Raw genomic sequence first — 15,029 nt, 5'->3', positions numbered from 1 at the left:
CCATTGCTGGTCCCTCTCTTTGGAATGAACGTCCACTGAACATTCGGCAAGCCCCCTCGCTGCCCATCTTTAAAACTTGTCTCAAAACTCATTTGTGTTCTTTGGCTTTTGACTCGGCATGACTCAGACTTTGTTAGTTTTACTGTTTTTGTGCTTTCTACTGTCTTTGTTATTAATTTGTTTTATTGTATAGATGATTTTTGCTCAATGTACAGCAGTTTGTGTACAGCGGTAGTTGTTTTAAATTGCTCAGTGAATACAGTTGAGTTGAGCTAAAGACTGTGGTTTTTTTTTTGTGTTTTGATATCAGCAATGGGGAACTTGTTACAATCATGACAATGTTTGAAATGGTAGTTATTGTCGCTGTTGAGCGGAATCATTCCTCCCATCTCCAAAACCATTACTTTCCAAGAAATCAAAACAATGTTATCCTGTTTGAGTTCCCAACACGTGGAGAAAAAAAAGTTTTTATCCATCCATCCATTTTCAAATCCGCTTATCCTCACCAGAGTAGCAGGCGTGCTGGAGCCTATCCCAGCCATGTTGAACTGGTTGCCAGCCAATCGCAGGGCACACAGAGACGAACAACCATCCACACTTACACTCACACTGAGAGACAATTTCAAGGGTACCATGTACCTGCCATGCATGTTTTTGGAATGTGGGAGGAAAACCGGAGTACCCGGAGAAAAACCACACAGGCACGGGGAGAATATTACAAACTTCACACAGGAAGGGTGGGGCCTGCAATTGAACCCCCGACCTCTGCAATGTGAGGCAGACGTGCTAACCAGTCGAAACATAAATTGGTTAACCATCGTCCCGGAAAAGACTGTATCTGCTATTTGAAAAATAGTTCACAAGTTGGCTTACTGTGGATGATAAAAGTGATTTCCATCAAAATCACTTGTCTTATCTCATAAAATATTTCCATATCACAATCAAAAATCAATTAAATACAGAATGAGACAATAAACTGGAGGAGGCTACTTTTTTTTTTTTCTGAACCAGCTCATCACTTTGCCAGCGAGTTGTTCTGCATGTGTGAACTTTCGGTCTGTTGGCTCCAGTCACTCACATCACTTATCAGTTTTGCCATTTATGTAATTTCTGTGTTGTCCGGAAACTAATCATCTCATAAATGAACCGCCAATACGGCAGCCTGCTTTGCCGCAGACTGACAGTTTCGTTTAAAAAATAAATTGTACTCATTTCAAGACCAATTTTCTTGATTTAGCGAAAGTGGCGTGCATTCTTCAGGCAGCACAGAGACACCACTTCTCTTGTTAATCGACAATGTCTGTTGAAAGGTAAAGCAGCTGGGCCGCTTCACAGTGCATTGTTCAGTCTGTATAACATGACTGTGTAACAACCACTCCCCATTCACAAACATTGAATCGGCTTTGTCTGCTGAAAATTTGAAAACAAAACATCTGAGTTGGTCGTTTCATGTTGCAGATGGTAAGCGCCGAATACAAAAAAAAAAAGAAAAAGTCTTTGACTGAAAGAAAATGTGTTGTTTTTATGAGAACCACATTCATTACTCAGCAACTGCCTTGATGGATCATTGTCTACTAGTTGTACGGTCATAGCAAACGGCTTGATCAAAGAGGCTATGAGCTAATGGAGGAGGAAAGAAATTACAGAACAATGGGTGCACCGCATCAGAGAGGACGGTTTAAATTTCCTGCTCAAATGTCATTGAGTTCAAGAACTAATACATTTAATGGGCAATTGATTGAAGAAGTCAGTTTTGCGAGTGTACAAAACTTCCTGAAAAGAAAATAAGACCCCAGCTAATCACTCGATCATTCCCAAAGTTACTCCACAAGTGGACAAAATTCAATGAAGGGTCTCATTTCAAAACATCTCATAGGCATACATAATAATTTTAAAAGCCTGTGCAACAGGATCCGAAATGGAGCGTCTTGGTTTTTTTTTATTGATTGCCTCTCATAAGCAGCGCTTCTCGCTCCCACCGATGACAGATAGAGGGCGAAGGCATGGGGGTGTACTCTGAGGATCAATAAACAGCTGAAACAAAGCCAATAGTTCAAATGGAATGATCACGGTAATTACACAAGAGTCCGACTTGCACCAGATCAGGGAGTGGTGTTGGACAGGGAGCCGGAATGGCCTGATGGGAAGGAGTGATTAAACAATCGTTCATTATTATGTCTTCTCGTCCAACACCATCAGTTTGAGCTTTTCAGGTAGCATGTGTTCAATTTTAATGCCTCTTTCCCATATATATATACACACACACACACAGTATATATACATATACATATATATAGTATACTGTATATACATATACAAATATATATATATATATATATATATATATATAGCATTAAGGACAGCATAGAGGCACTCATCCTGGGCCCTGAGCACCAGAGCCATTGAGGCCCAAATATACCACACCAGACAAGACCCAAGGTGTAGGTTGTGCAAAGAGGCACCTATATACACATGCATATATATATATGCATATCTTGAGCCCATCAGTCCCAATGAGACAATGGAAGGAAATGAAGGTCTCCTGTACATAAAGTCTCGGCATGTGATGTGGATGGGAGACTTTGGAGTGCAATATTACAATGACGCACCAATTGTACGGTATTGCCTCAGCATGTTTAGAACTCTGAGTGATGAGTTCCTTGGTGTAACATTTTCATTTTTCCAAGGAAAATGTGTTTCTGCCACGACACCAAACTATTTACATTGTAGCTTTGGGCTTCAATGCATATCAGCAAAACGTGAGCGTTGTTTGGGACAGCATTGCATTTCGTTTGTCACGGTGTGAGGTGGTGGTGGACCCCAAAAAGCAGGCAGGAGGGAGGTGCAGGGTGTATTTGAAGAAGTGTATTGATAAAACACAGAAAACTAAAATCCAAAACAAAGTCCAAAGTAACAAACAAAAACCATGACTTAAACAAAAACTATCAATAACCAAAACACTACTAGAACAAACATGACAGTAGCAAGAGCAAACAATGACCCGACACTGAGTGTTCGGGCTGGGAGTCCTTTTAAAGCCCTAATTATGACCAACAGGTGTGCAGCTGCCGGGGGAGCCCTACAGTGCCACCTGTTGGTCACAAACCGAAACATGACATCGTTGTGTTGCTTGCAAGTGGCTACATGATCTGTGGAGTGGGACAAGGCGAGTGGAACAATATTTTATGAGCAAACGAGATTTGTGGTTCTCCTGTCACATTGTGACAAATTCCCCCATTGATCTGAGATAAGTGACGTTGCACAGAACACATACAGCCTGATGGATATACGGCCAGGTGGCATATACAGCTGTAGTGCTGCATGAACGACAGACTTTTCTTCATCCTTCTAACAACAAAGCAGTTGATTTTTTTTCTTTTTTTTTTGTATTGAAGAGACACATTTGATTCTGCCTATGCACCAAAAAAAGAGTGCTGGCAATGGCAGATGCACAGTAACTGCCTGCTTGGAAAATGAGTGTCCGCTCAATGTCCTTTGCTCATTGCAGCGCTTCTTTTCAGCCAAAGGCTTTGCTGCAGCTTGTAAATCAAGCCCCGCTACTCGTCTCACTTCTCGCTCTTCGATAGTTCCACTTCTTGGTTCCGTTTGCATCATCCTCTGCAGCTACGCTTCAGGCTGTAGGCCAGTTATTAATATTAACTAATATAATTGTTTCCTTTTGGCTCAGCTAAAACAAGAAAGCAAGGACATTTCTATGTTCTTACTGTTCAAGCAACAGAGTGAAAAGAGGTCATGGGACAAGACACTCATTGGAACTGAAGCAGTGACTGAGAACGTATCCTAAACCCTACGTCTCCTGCTCGGAGGAATTGAAAGCTGGTGAAATGTCACTGCGCCATGTCATGTATCGCAACCGGTGACATGCTGTCATTCCACTCTACCAAGCAATAGTCAAGCAGTTCAGCTCAACCCAGTGCGGCAACATGAGTTGACATCGTCAAGTGTTGTGAATAATCGACACATTATTCCCACCATTATCCACAGCAGCGGTAAGTCTGTAGATTGGAGTCAATGGAGGCATCAATTCTGTGTGACAGAATACAGGTATATATATATATATATATATTAGAGCTGTCAAACGATTAAAATATTTAATCAAATTAAAAATGCAACTGTCATAATTAACTCAAATGAACAAAAAAAATTAATCGTGATCACTCACGTATTTTTTATCGTTTCTGAATTTTCTTTTAGATTTTTTGTCCTATTTTTCCCCATTTTAATGCTCTCGTCAACATGGAATCATGAATCAGTTTTCTATGTGCAAAATGCAAATATTTAAGTAACAATTTCGATTTTCAATTTTACATGAACATTTTTCACAGTTATTCACACAATCTCTCACACAGTATTACTGTCCATCAACAAGTGAAAAAAACATTTTGTCACACAACAGCTGCTTTAACAGCTCTTTTTATGGAATCAAAACAAAGCAATATAACATTATAAAGTACACATCTATGGTAAATTAGTACTCAGCCTATAGTGGATTTAAACCATGGTTGCATACTTCATTTTTCTCAAGTTTGCTTTGAACACAGCAGTCAGGCTATGTTGATTGTGTTGGTCCTTCTTGCGCGGAAGTCTCTCTACGGTTTTGCGTAGACATCATTTCGGATGACTACACTTGGTTCGATGACAACACTGGAGACGTTTTATTTTCAGTGAGGTCGCTACCACTGCACCGCTAAACTCTCGACGTGCATCAGCACACAGTCGCTGTCAGACGAACACAGAGAAGCTCCACCCGCTTTATTTATATGGACACAGAACACTGTAACCTTCCACACAAAATAGTTCCAAACAAGTAACAATCGCGTCAGTGGTATACATCGAACTCGACGTAATAGCTGCTCTTTATTCACCAGAGGCTCATAAACCTAGTCTCTTATTTCTCTCCCGAAATAGTGTCTTCTCCCGCTTGGTGTACCTTAGCCTTCTCCGCTACGTACAATCTCTGTACACAGCTTGTAATGGAGTAGCCATACATTTAGCTATGGCTTCAGCAAATTTGTTCTTCGTCATGTCATCCATTTTCTTCGCTTTGAAATGATCCATAGCTGTCTGTCTGAGACGAGGGGGCGGAGTACTCGCGTCAGCTGTGTGCTTGGCCATTAAGTGGTATTTCAGACTCGACATGCTATGATGATAGCTCAGTTTACGACTGCAAAACATACAGGTAACTTTGGCCTTGTCAGCGGAACAATCTGGCAACTTTTTAAAAGTAAACTTTCCATTCATAAACTCTTAAAGTATCCGTTTTTGGTGTCACGCGCTGCCGTGGCTGGCAAAACAAACGTGCGTGGACCTGTGCAGCGCGCTTGTTGTTTTGTTTCTGGTTTATTTATAGAGAAACGTAACATCCGCTGTGACGTGTGCCGCGTTAATCTCGCGCGAAAAAATTTAATCCAGTTAAAATTCATTTAAATTAATGCCAATAAAAATGCGCTAAACTGACAGCTCTAATATATATATATATATACATACTGTATATGATACAGGATGCATTTTGAAAATGTGGTTTTCAGAAAAGTCAGAGCAGGATACATTAAATCGCATTTAGTCATCATTTATGCAAGTATCAGGCAGCAATTTGATCCACATTCCAAATTCTGAAACATTTCCTTCATTGTACTTTCTATTTTTCACCACATTCAAATTATGTTTCATTGACTGAAAAAAGGTTAAAAATGCTTATGTTCTCTGAGACAACATCTTCCCTGTTCCTGTTCCCTGTTTTCCATTGGTGCCGACATATGAAGTTCCAAGATTACTATTTCTCCCTTTACACCATACGCACCAAATGTCATTGATTAATTTATATTTATGGCTTGGAAGTACATTCCCTCTCCCAACGCAACTGATACAAATGATCAGCTCACCAGAAAGCTTTGTCGAAGCCCAATAATGATCCTGATCATTTGTATCAGGTGTGTTGGAGGAGGGAAACATCTAAATAATGCAGGACAGTGGTCCTCGAGGACCGGTGTTGCCCATCCCTAGGACTTGGATAGCACTTCAAACTCCTACACTATTACCTTGAAAAAAATAAGGCTTAAAGATGATTTGATTTAAAAAAAAAAAAAAAAAAAGGCCTCGCAATATAGCATGTATATATTTGGGAAGACAACCCAGGCTAAACTGTCTGTCAAGATTTATCACTTGGACATTACTTCCTGAAGACCAATTACTAGTTTCCTTTTAACTAGGGGTTTGGCGCCATATTGTGACCTTTTGGGGTGTTAAAAGGCACAAAAATTAGGTGAGTTTTGGACTGAAGGGCTGAGAATAGGTTGCAGAGCAAAATACGTGAAGTGATGAATTTGTGAATAGTGAACCCCAAGTAGGCGGGATACCAACTTGGGGTTCACTATTCCGATGTACAACATACAAATTGGTGGTCAGTGAGTGGGTGTTGATGAGCACAATGGCAGTTTACGCTGGATCACATTGCTATGACGTTACGTTATGGAATTGATGCAGGCATCTCGCCAGGTCATCATTGACCAAACTAAGGTAGATCCATTGTTTTCTCTTAGTCCACAATCTCATCAGTTCATGTTCTCATAGAATCGACTCTCCGTGTCGCACACACAAAATGCCAGGGAGTGCTTGAAATCACGTTCGGGCATAAACAAGCCAATGCTGCCAGCAGCGTTAATCACAGTTTTACTACCACCACGCTCCGGGATACTGAAGGCAGCGGTTCATTGTGAACGCTCAACTTCCTTTTTATCCTCTTGTATTGCACTCCGAATTATTTCTACACATTTAATACTTTCTGCTTTGCAACAGGGTAAGGCCAAGTGCAACGAACAAAAGCACACACGGACTCGTAAAAAGATAACTTAATAGAGAATGTGGTACACGGGGAAATGGGATGAGCATGTTCTTTGGCTCTTGCGCCGCACTTCGAAGTGTTTAAAATAATGGCCTGACCTTCCATTTTTACCGGGAGTTTCCTTATACTTTATCTTTGGGCTGAGTCTTAGCTCCCAGATGATCTGGCCGATCCCAGCTGACTTTGGGCAAGAAGCAGGGGCACACACTTTGCGGCCAATTTACAGTCTTCACTCAATCTAACATGAATGTTTTTGAAATTTAGGAGCAAGCCAAAGTAACCAGTCCTGCTACTTTGGCAAACATGCAAACTCCACACGGGAAGGCCTGAGCTGTGGCAAATGTCTTTCCCACAAGTCTTCTATGAGTGTCCCAATGGGGCGCTTCTAATCAGATGACCTTGTGTAGAGCACGCTCTCGCAGCTCCATCCAACCTCTGCTCCTCCATCCATGAAATAGAATGGCATCTGCAGTTTCAATTAATGAACTATTATTATTATATTTTATTTATTATTATATTATAATTTTTTTTAATTGCCTGTAATGGGCAGCATTTTACACAGCCTTGCTTTGTTCAGCAGAGAGAGATCGGTGCTGTTGGATGGTCTGCAGCTGGATGGATGCAAGGCTTGAGGAGCCGACGATGAGAAGAAAGGAGCGTCAGCGCAGAGCGCCGATGCATATGTGGAACTGGGAGTCGCGGCGTGGAGTGGAAGCGGATTACGTGGGACAGGAGATGTGAGCCAATCTCTTTTCGTCAATGGACGCTACAGCTTCGTGTTTGCTTGCAAGACTTCGCTTGTAGCAGACGTGTGCACATTTTCAGCATGACGTCTCTGATCCACTGGTGAAAGGTCACTTTGATCCTCTCCTCTTTCATCTAGAACTGCTTCAAACAACAAAGTGTATGCAGGAAAACTGATTAAGATTGCACGACTGTCTATCTATGTGTATTTTGTTATTTTGACTTCAAGATGGCGCCGCGAGAGTGGCTGCCTTTCCAGCAGCTCCTATATTTTGTTCCTCTACTTCTTCCTTTCATAACTTCTGTGAATTGGGGATTTCTCCATTGCGAGACTAATAAAGGTTTTCTTATCTTATTAAAAGGGTTTAAAATAAAGAAAATGTATATTGCAAGTTCAAAAAAGTCACTTTTAATCACATTTGTCAAAACTGTCATTCTAACCTGACAGTAGTACATTAGGAAAATGAAAAAATAAATATAATAATCGCTCTCTGGTCACAGCTCGCCCCATCTTATTCCTGTAATTTGATTTTTTTAAAAACACCCCACCTTAAAACAGCAATCAATCAGACTAAAAGTGTGACTGACAAAGTGTCAATCGATTGATTGAAGTGAGGTTACATTCACCCCTCACTAACAGTTTTACAACTGCAAACTGCACCTTTCATACGGCTTGGGACACAATTATGCTGTACTTCAGAGCTTCCAGTGTATCTACGGTGCTGTTGTTGAAATTACAAAAACAAACAGCGTCAGCATTGACATCTTTCGATGCAGCTGGCATGCAGTTGCACGACACAGATATAGGCATTAGAACCACTTGACTGCACTGACAGGACATGCTTTGTGGTTCTTCACTTGTTATTCACAAACCTTTGGGACAATGAGCATGAAATGCAACCCCTTCTCTGCTTGCACTTTGGTGTCAGAATTTCCTGATTATTTTAACAACTTTGAAAAGTTTCCGAGTTTTCCTTTGCTTCTCATCCAATCGTGATAGTTTGTTGACTGCCTTCTGCTTTTAGTGACAAAATGACATTCCCAGATTATCCTGATCTGTTAATGTGTGAACTAATTGGCGCTGGACTCATTCTATCCAGCAGTGGTCTTAGAAAAGATTAAATGGACAGTACTGGCGACTGGCTGAAATAAAATGACTGCTGGAGGAGCAAAAATGCCAAGAACAATTACCAGGAACCCAAAAGGTCATCTGAATGTGTAGGAGGTCTGAGGAAAAAAAATGCTTCTTTGAATTACCTGGACTTGGCTCACCTCTAAATGGGATCAGTGATACAAACGCAAACAAACAGCAGCTGAGTGTGCAGCTCTGTTGCTGTGCAGTACGACTGGTCACATGTGCGGAGCGCACACAAAAATCGACTGTGCAGCCAGTCATCACAATTACTCTATTAGCTGCATTTCCAGCCGCTGTAAGCAGCTTTCGGGAGAGTGAACGCACGCCGGTGGAAACACTACCTGCTTGGCTTCAAATTGCAGCTAGTTAGATGGAAGCCAATCATCCCAATGTCGATAATATGCTGGGGACTTTTTTCCATTGGAAGCACATTTTGGCCATATTTTCCATTATTTTTTACTTCCCACATTGTACTGTTTTTTTTTTTTTTTAGAGCAAAGAAAGGTGCCCCAAAGGTCACGAAACACATTGCTTTTTCTTTTCTACTTCATTTGAGGTAATATGGGACAGACAGACATAAGGCCATCATTATTTGGCTTTGCAGTTTTAGAAAGCATCCAGAAGACTGACCCTTGCCCATGGCTCACTAACTGACATTGGAGCAGCCTTGCTAAATTGCCACCTGGCAAGAAGATTTTCAATCGTCGAACGGAGTTCGGCACCAGTTTGTGAAGCTTAGTAACTGTCACAGTACTAGAAACGTATAACACACTTTGAATGATCCATGGCAGGTTTCTTGAAACAGGATCTGATATTGAAAACTTCTTCAGCAGGTATTCACACAAAGCATGGAAAAGGCCACCCGGAAGGCTGCACTGGAACTTAGAAAGCAACAACAGCTCAACTCGGTGGAATGATTTGGAGAGTGATAAAGGCTTGACCTGTACCAACTTCAGGTTGTTCAAAAGCTTCCAAGTGGAGGATTATGATGCTCAAGAACGCCTGTGCCAGCTGACGCCGGGCGAAGGCAGACTACACGTTGAACTGGTCGCCAGTCAGTCGTATGGCACAGAAAGATTCAAATGACCATTCACACCCACATCCATACCTCTCTGAGTGGGAAGCGATCCCACGCTGCCCACACACAAGCTCGGCGAATGTACTACTGCACCATCAGCAACAGAACCAGTAATAAGTTAAGTAGTAATATCTTGGCAGGCAGTCATTTGATCTTGATGTGAGAAATTTAATCATGCTTGGATTTAAGTGCTTGCAGTGGAAAATGTTCACACTTTTGATCATGGAAAAGTAATACAATGGCGTACAGTACCGAAGTGAAATGCACTGCGCATTGGAAATGGCAACCGGGCACACAAGTAAAGACTATGACACATGGGCCATTTTCAACCTCACATTCAACCTTTCATGACAGCGTTGCTCAACCATTAAGAAACACCCAAGTATCACACAAAAGGCAGCAGGAGTCTACTAGGTGTGCATCTGTGCACTCTCCGTTGTCAACGCTTGCCATGCTCAGCGGGAACAAAACAATGTCGACTCCCCATTTGCTTCCAGAGATGCAATCACCAAATTTACCAAATGTCACGTTGCTCATATGTTCCAAAAAGCTCTGTGAACGCTGACTTTACGTTGTACACGTGGAAGACCATTGCGGGTCTCAGCCCTGGGAGGCCAAGTAAGTATCGACGTGGCTGACTCACCACTTTGAAGTATTCGGCGCTGCATTCCATGCCGCGGTAGTAGCAGGACAGCAGCATGTCCTTGATGTCGTGGCCCGTCCGGTCGTAGAATTCACGCATGTTGAATGGGCGGGGCTTGTAGTTGTCGAAGTCGGCCCTCTCCTTGAGGACCTCCAGGACGTGTTCCTCCACCAGGTGCGGGTCCCGAATCTCGTACCTGCACCAATCAAATGTTCAGCTCAAAATGAACATTCATTTCGCAAAGCATAACAGCAGATTCTTGATATGAATACATTATTAATTCATTTGTGATTCATTCGGTTAACACCATCGTAATTTCATTCGGTATGCAGCATAAGACTGGCTAAACTTTTGGGGGTTAAAGAGAAAGCATTAGCGTGAGAGTGAGTGAGAACAAGAGAATCTCCTCTCTGTAGTTAAGAATTATTTTTTTTTAAATCTCTAAACTTTGTGCAGGACAGGCATCAGCAAGCTGAAATGCCATTTGGACCACATCTCGGACACTAAAATAAATAAAACAAGAAGCCATGAAACTTTCTGACATCTCACTTGAGGATAACGCACATTTTTTTATTTAAATGTATAAAAAAATATGCACTTTATGAAATTGGGTAACTGCTCCAGAGAACACAAATTGTTTTCACTTTTTTTTTTTTTGCATGTGAATCTGAAAAATCTTTGAAGTAAAATCGATTTGAGTCCTCCTTGCATTTATGAAATTCAACCACTTGCAGTAAACTGTCGTGTTACATCATTTTTTGTACATAGAGCATGAATTCAGCAGTCAACCTGAAAAAAGAAAAAAAATTATATTATCATAAAATATATTCTCCAAACAACAGCCAATTTATGTACTTATTTTATCTGGTTACTGTGATTTTATGCACCTGGACCACACATTAGTGCTTTACGTCATCACCTCCATCTTCACAAATGACTGCAAGCTGTTAAATGTGTATGTGTTGGGAGAGCAGTGTCTCATTAGCACGAGACAGGACAGTGTCAGGTTCTGACCGAACCAAATCACGTTTTGGGATTCCAAAATGCAGACTCGGACAAAGTGTGATTACAAAAGTGTTTCAAGAAAATCACACTCACAGAGTACAAACTGAAATCTCTGGTCACCAGGTGCCAGAAAAAAAACCTAAGCATGAAACCAAAAGGCAAAGGTCAATAGAACACCGAGAACACTCAAATGAAATATCCAAAAGTCCAATCACATGAAAACAAAGAGCAATACAGAGCTAGAATAACAAAAATACTTACAATACGGAATAATGAACAAAATGACAGCGACTATGAATGGTATTGAGCGGTCTAGAAAATCACACTTGAAGCACAAGGGCAAGCAAGATCAAGAATCCAACAATGTGTAGTGGAAGTCGGGGTCCTTAAATACAAAGCCAGGCTCGATGAGGAAACGGAAATGAGGCACAGGTGCACCTGCTGGAGGGAAACGCCCTCCATTCCAGCTGAAGCTGGAACACAATCAAGACAACACATGACAGGCAGACCGACCCCAAGAGACAAATCACCACACACGAAACCAAGTTATGTAATTTCAGACACAGAGACCCAACTCTTTGCATAAAAGCAATCAAAGTCAATTGTCTATTTTATGCCTTCTTTAAGTTGATCAAACTAAAAATATTTATAAACATAACAATTTCTCAATATCCCTTCATATATGGCAAAACACACTAACAATGTAATGCATGTCAAGTGCAGATGGAAGCATCGCCAGGACATTTGTGTCCTATTTGAATATACAGTGGTTATGTGTAGCCTTGGGCGCCATTGCTTTACCTGCCAACAAGTAATTGCATTTCTATCACACACACAGGATGCACTATCACCTCTAGATAAAGACATGCCCTTTTTTGTACTGCAGCAGATTATCTGATAGGTAGTGATGCAGGGAAAGGACCATTTCCACCTTCCAGCAAAAGCAAGATAAACCTTGAAAGTGCCATGTGTTAGTCGTCTTCAACATGGATGTCCAGGAATCTGTAGGTGGTGCTCCTTGAGTGGAAGGAAACAGTTCATTACCTCAACTCTCTCTCTCTGGCTTTACGCAGACAAATTAATTATCGTACCTGATCGCTACGACTGGCTGCAGTAGCAGAAGTGCCTCTTCAATAGAAGGATAATTTGCCTCATGCTGCAAATACACACAAAGACAGCCCCACTCTTTCTAAATGCATATATTGTTCGAAAGGAGCCGGCTGGAGCAAGCTTACCAGCATTCTCTGTAGTCCTGCGTTCTGACATATGACGGATTGATGAATAAAAGAAAGTGAACTGAAAAGTGAAGTACAGACTCCGACAACCACTCTCAACCTCCTGCCCCTGCTCGCAGTCATTCATATTAACCTCAATTAACCGCCGGGAACTCTGCTAAGATGGCAGAGAGCCCATGACGCCAACCTTCCCCACCACCACCCAACAAGCGACCGGCCAGAACAATTACACGTGCTAAAACGATGCACTGTTAAAATATAAATAGGAGAATCCATTCTGTCCAGTCAGAACTGTGTGAGGGAGACACTGCCACAAGTTCATTTAATTGGACATTAACTACATTATATATATTGTATATAAATAAATATGGAAATATTATGAATATTGGAAATATAATGATGAGTTCCTTTACTTTTAAAAAAAATAAAAAGGCTGTGTACAATGAACCCCCACCTATTTGTGGTTCACTGTTCGTGAATTAACTTTGTGTTTTATTTATTTTTTCCCGTGGTGAGCAGAGCAATCAAACCAAAAGATTGTACCATACTTGACGAGTGGGTGGGCACTTCAAAAACTAATTGTATACTGAGCTAATTGTATACAAACAAGTCAATTTTACACGTCACAGTAAACAATTAAATCAAATAAAAATATTCTTCTGTTGATCTTAAGTTTAAACAACATGAAAAGGGTTCAGTTCAAATAGGTTCACATTTCAAAATGTCATTGAGCTGTCATCTGCAAGAAGTAATTCACGAAATATTGAAAATGTGTGTAATGGAGTTAATCAGATGTTCACATTGTTTATTGGGATCTGTTTCAGTTTCTGCCACGTTTTGGTAAGTAAACATGTCCGGGGTCAAACACACTCATGCACTCTTTTTTTTTTTCATTTCTCAGAAACAACATAACAGGAGGGTTAACGGAATGTATTTTTGTGTACCATCCACCTCAGTTTACACTTGCCGACATGACATCATCAGAAAGGCGAAGAAACGGACAGCAGCATTGCCACCTCGACTCCTAATAAATCGGTAAATGACGGTCAGGATGGTGACGGCTCAAGTTATTTGTCATCGGTACGGGCGCTCTCTTCAACAGTAATTGCTCGTAAATCGTAAAGGAGCTGCTTTCAATTCCACAAGGTCATGCTTGGTCAGTGTACATCGACTGTAACTTGTCGCTTGGGCTTGATGAGTGTGGATTTTTTTTTAAAATAGGAAAAACCCGTCACTTTTTGCCTTCTGTAGACAAAAAAATACTTGAGCAATGGTGAAGAATTAACATATAAAAATAAGTCAGGTGATTTATTATTGATGTAAGATCATTACTTATTGTATTTTATTATCAATTCAAAGATCTATTAATGTATAATATGTACATTAATTAATTAATATGTACATTAATTACATTTGTCCATTATCCATCCATCCATTTTCCGATCTGCTTTATCCTCACAAGGGTCGCGGGCATGCCGGAGCCTATCCCAGTTGACTTCAGAAGCTATATATACAAACGTTCACAGTCACACCTTGGGACTATTAAGAGGAAGCAATCAACTTACCCTCTAGGTTTTTGGAATGTGGGAGAACCTGGTAGGCGGCCCGGTGATCCAGTGGTTAGCGCGTTGACCTCGCAGTGCAGAGGTCTTGGTTCGATCCCAGGTCCGGTCTTGCTGTGTGGCGTTTGCATGCTCTCCCCGTGCCTGCGTGGGTTTTCTCCGGCTACTCCGGTTTCCTCCCACATTTCAAAAACATGTGTGGCAGGCTGATTGAACACTCTAAATTGTCCCTAGGTGTGAGTGTGAGCATGGACGGTTGTTCGTGTCTGTGTGCCCTCTGATTGGCTGGCAATCGGTTCTGGGTGTCTCCTTGCCTACTGCCCGAAGACAGCTGGAAAAGGATCCAGCATGGGGATAAAGAGGTTCAGAAAATGGATGGATGGATGAATGGAGTACCCGGTGAAAATCCACGCTCGCAAGGGGAGAACGCGCAAACTCCACACAGGAAAGGGGCCCGAATCTAACACCTCTGTGCTCTGAAGGAGACATGCTGACAAGTTGACAACCGTGCCACCACATTTCAACTTTTGTTTTGTAATTTTAAGACAATATTTTTTTAAGTTTTTTAAGGTCGCTGGTTTTTTTTTTTTGGTTTTTTTAAGGTTTGATAACCATAATTGACGACAGAGAAATTTGAACAATTATGCTTTTCGTTCACATATTTTCAATGGCAGACAATGGGACTAGTTTTCTGACCCTTATACAGGCTAGTATTCATTGCATTCTTCAGCCTGCAAAGTGCAAACTGGTTGTTACGTTTTGCAG

The 15,029-nt window shown here is 41.3% G+C and overlaps 1 protein-coding gene across 2 annotated transcripts in view; it reads right to left on the bottom strand.

The window, feature by feature from the left end:
* The window catches only part of asic1b (acid-sensing (proton-gated) ion channel 1b), a 226,719-nt gene that overhangs the window by 194,954 nt on the left and 16,736 nt on the right, over positions 1-15,029 (bottom strand). For both annotated transcript variants that reach the window (XM_086117316.1, XM_086117317.1), the window contains exon 2: positions 10,463-10,658. In XM_086117316.1, the coding sequence (XP_085973442.1) occupies positions 10,463-10,658 (196 nt within the window). The remainder of the gene's footprint in view (positions 1-10,462; positions 10,659-15,029) is intronic.

The sequence above is a fragment of the Hippocampus guttulatus genome, chromosome 8, assembly GCF_054856545.1.
Source record: "Hippocampus guttulatus isolate MCC_2025c chromosome 8, RoL_Hgut_1.0, whole genome shotgun sequence".
NCBI classification, from domain to species: Eukaryota; Metazoa; Chordata; class Actinopteri; order Syngnathiformes; family Syngnathidae; genus Hippocampus; species Hippocampus guttulatus.
Note: the sequence above shows the minus strand (reverse complement) of the source record. Positions and strands in the feature narration are given on the sequence as shown.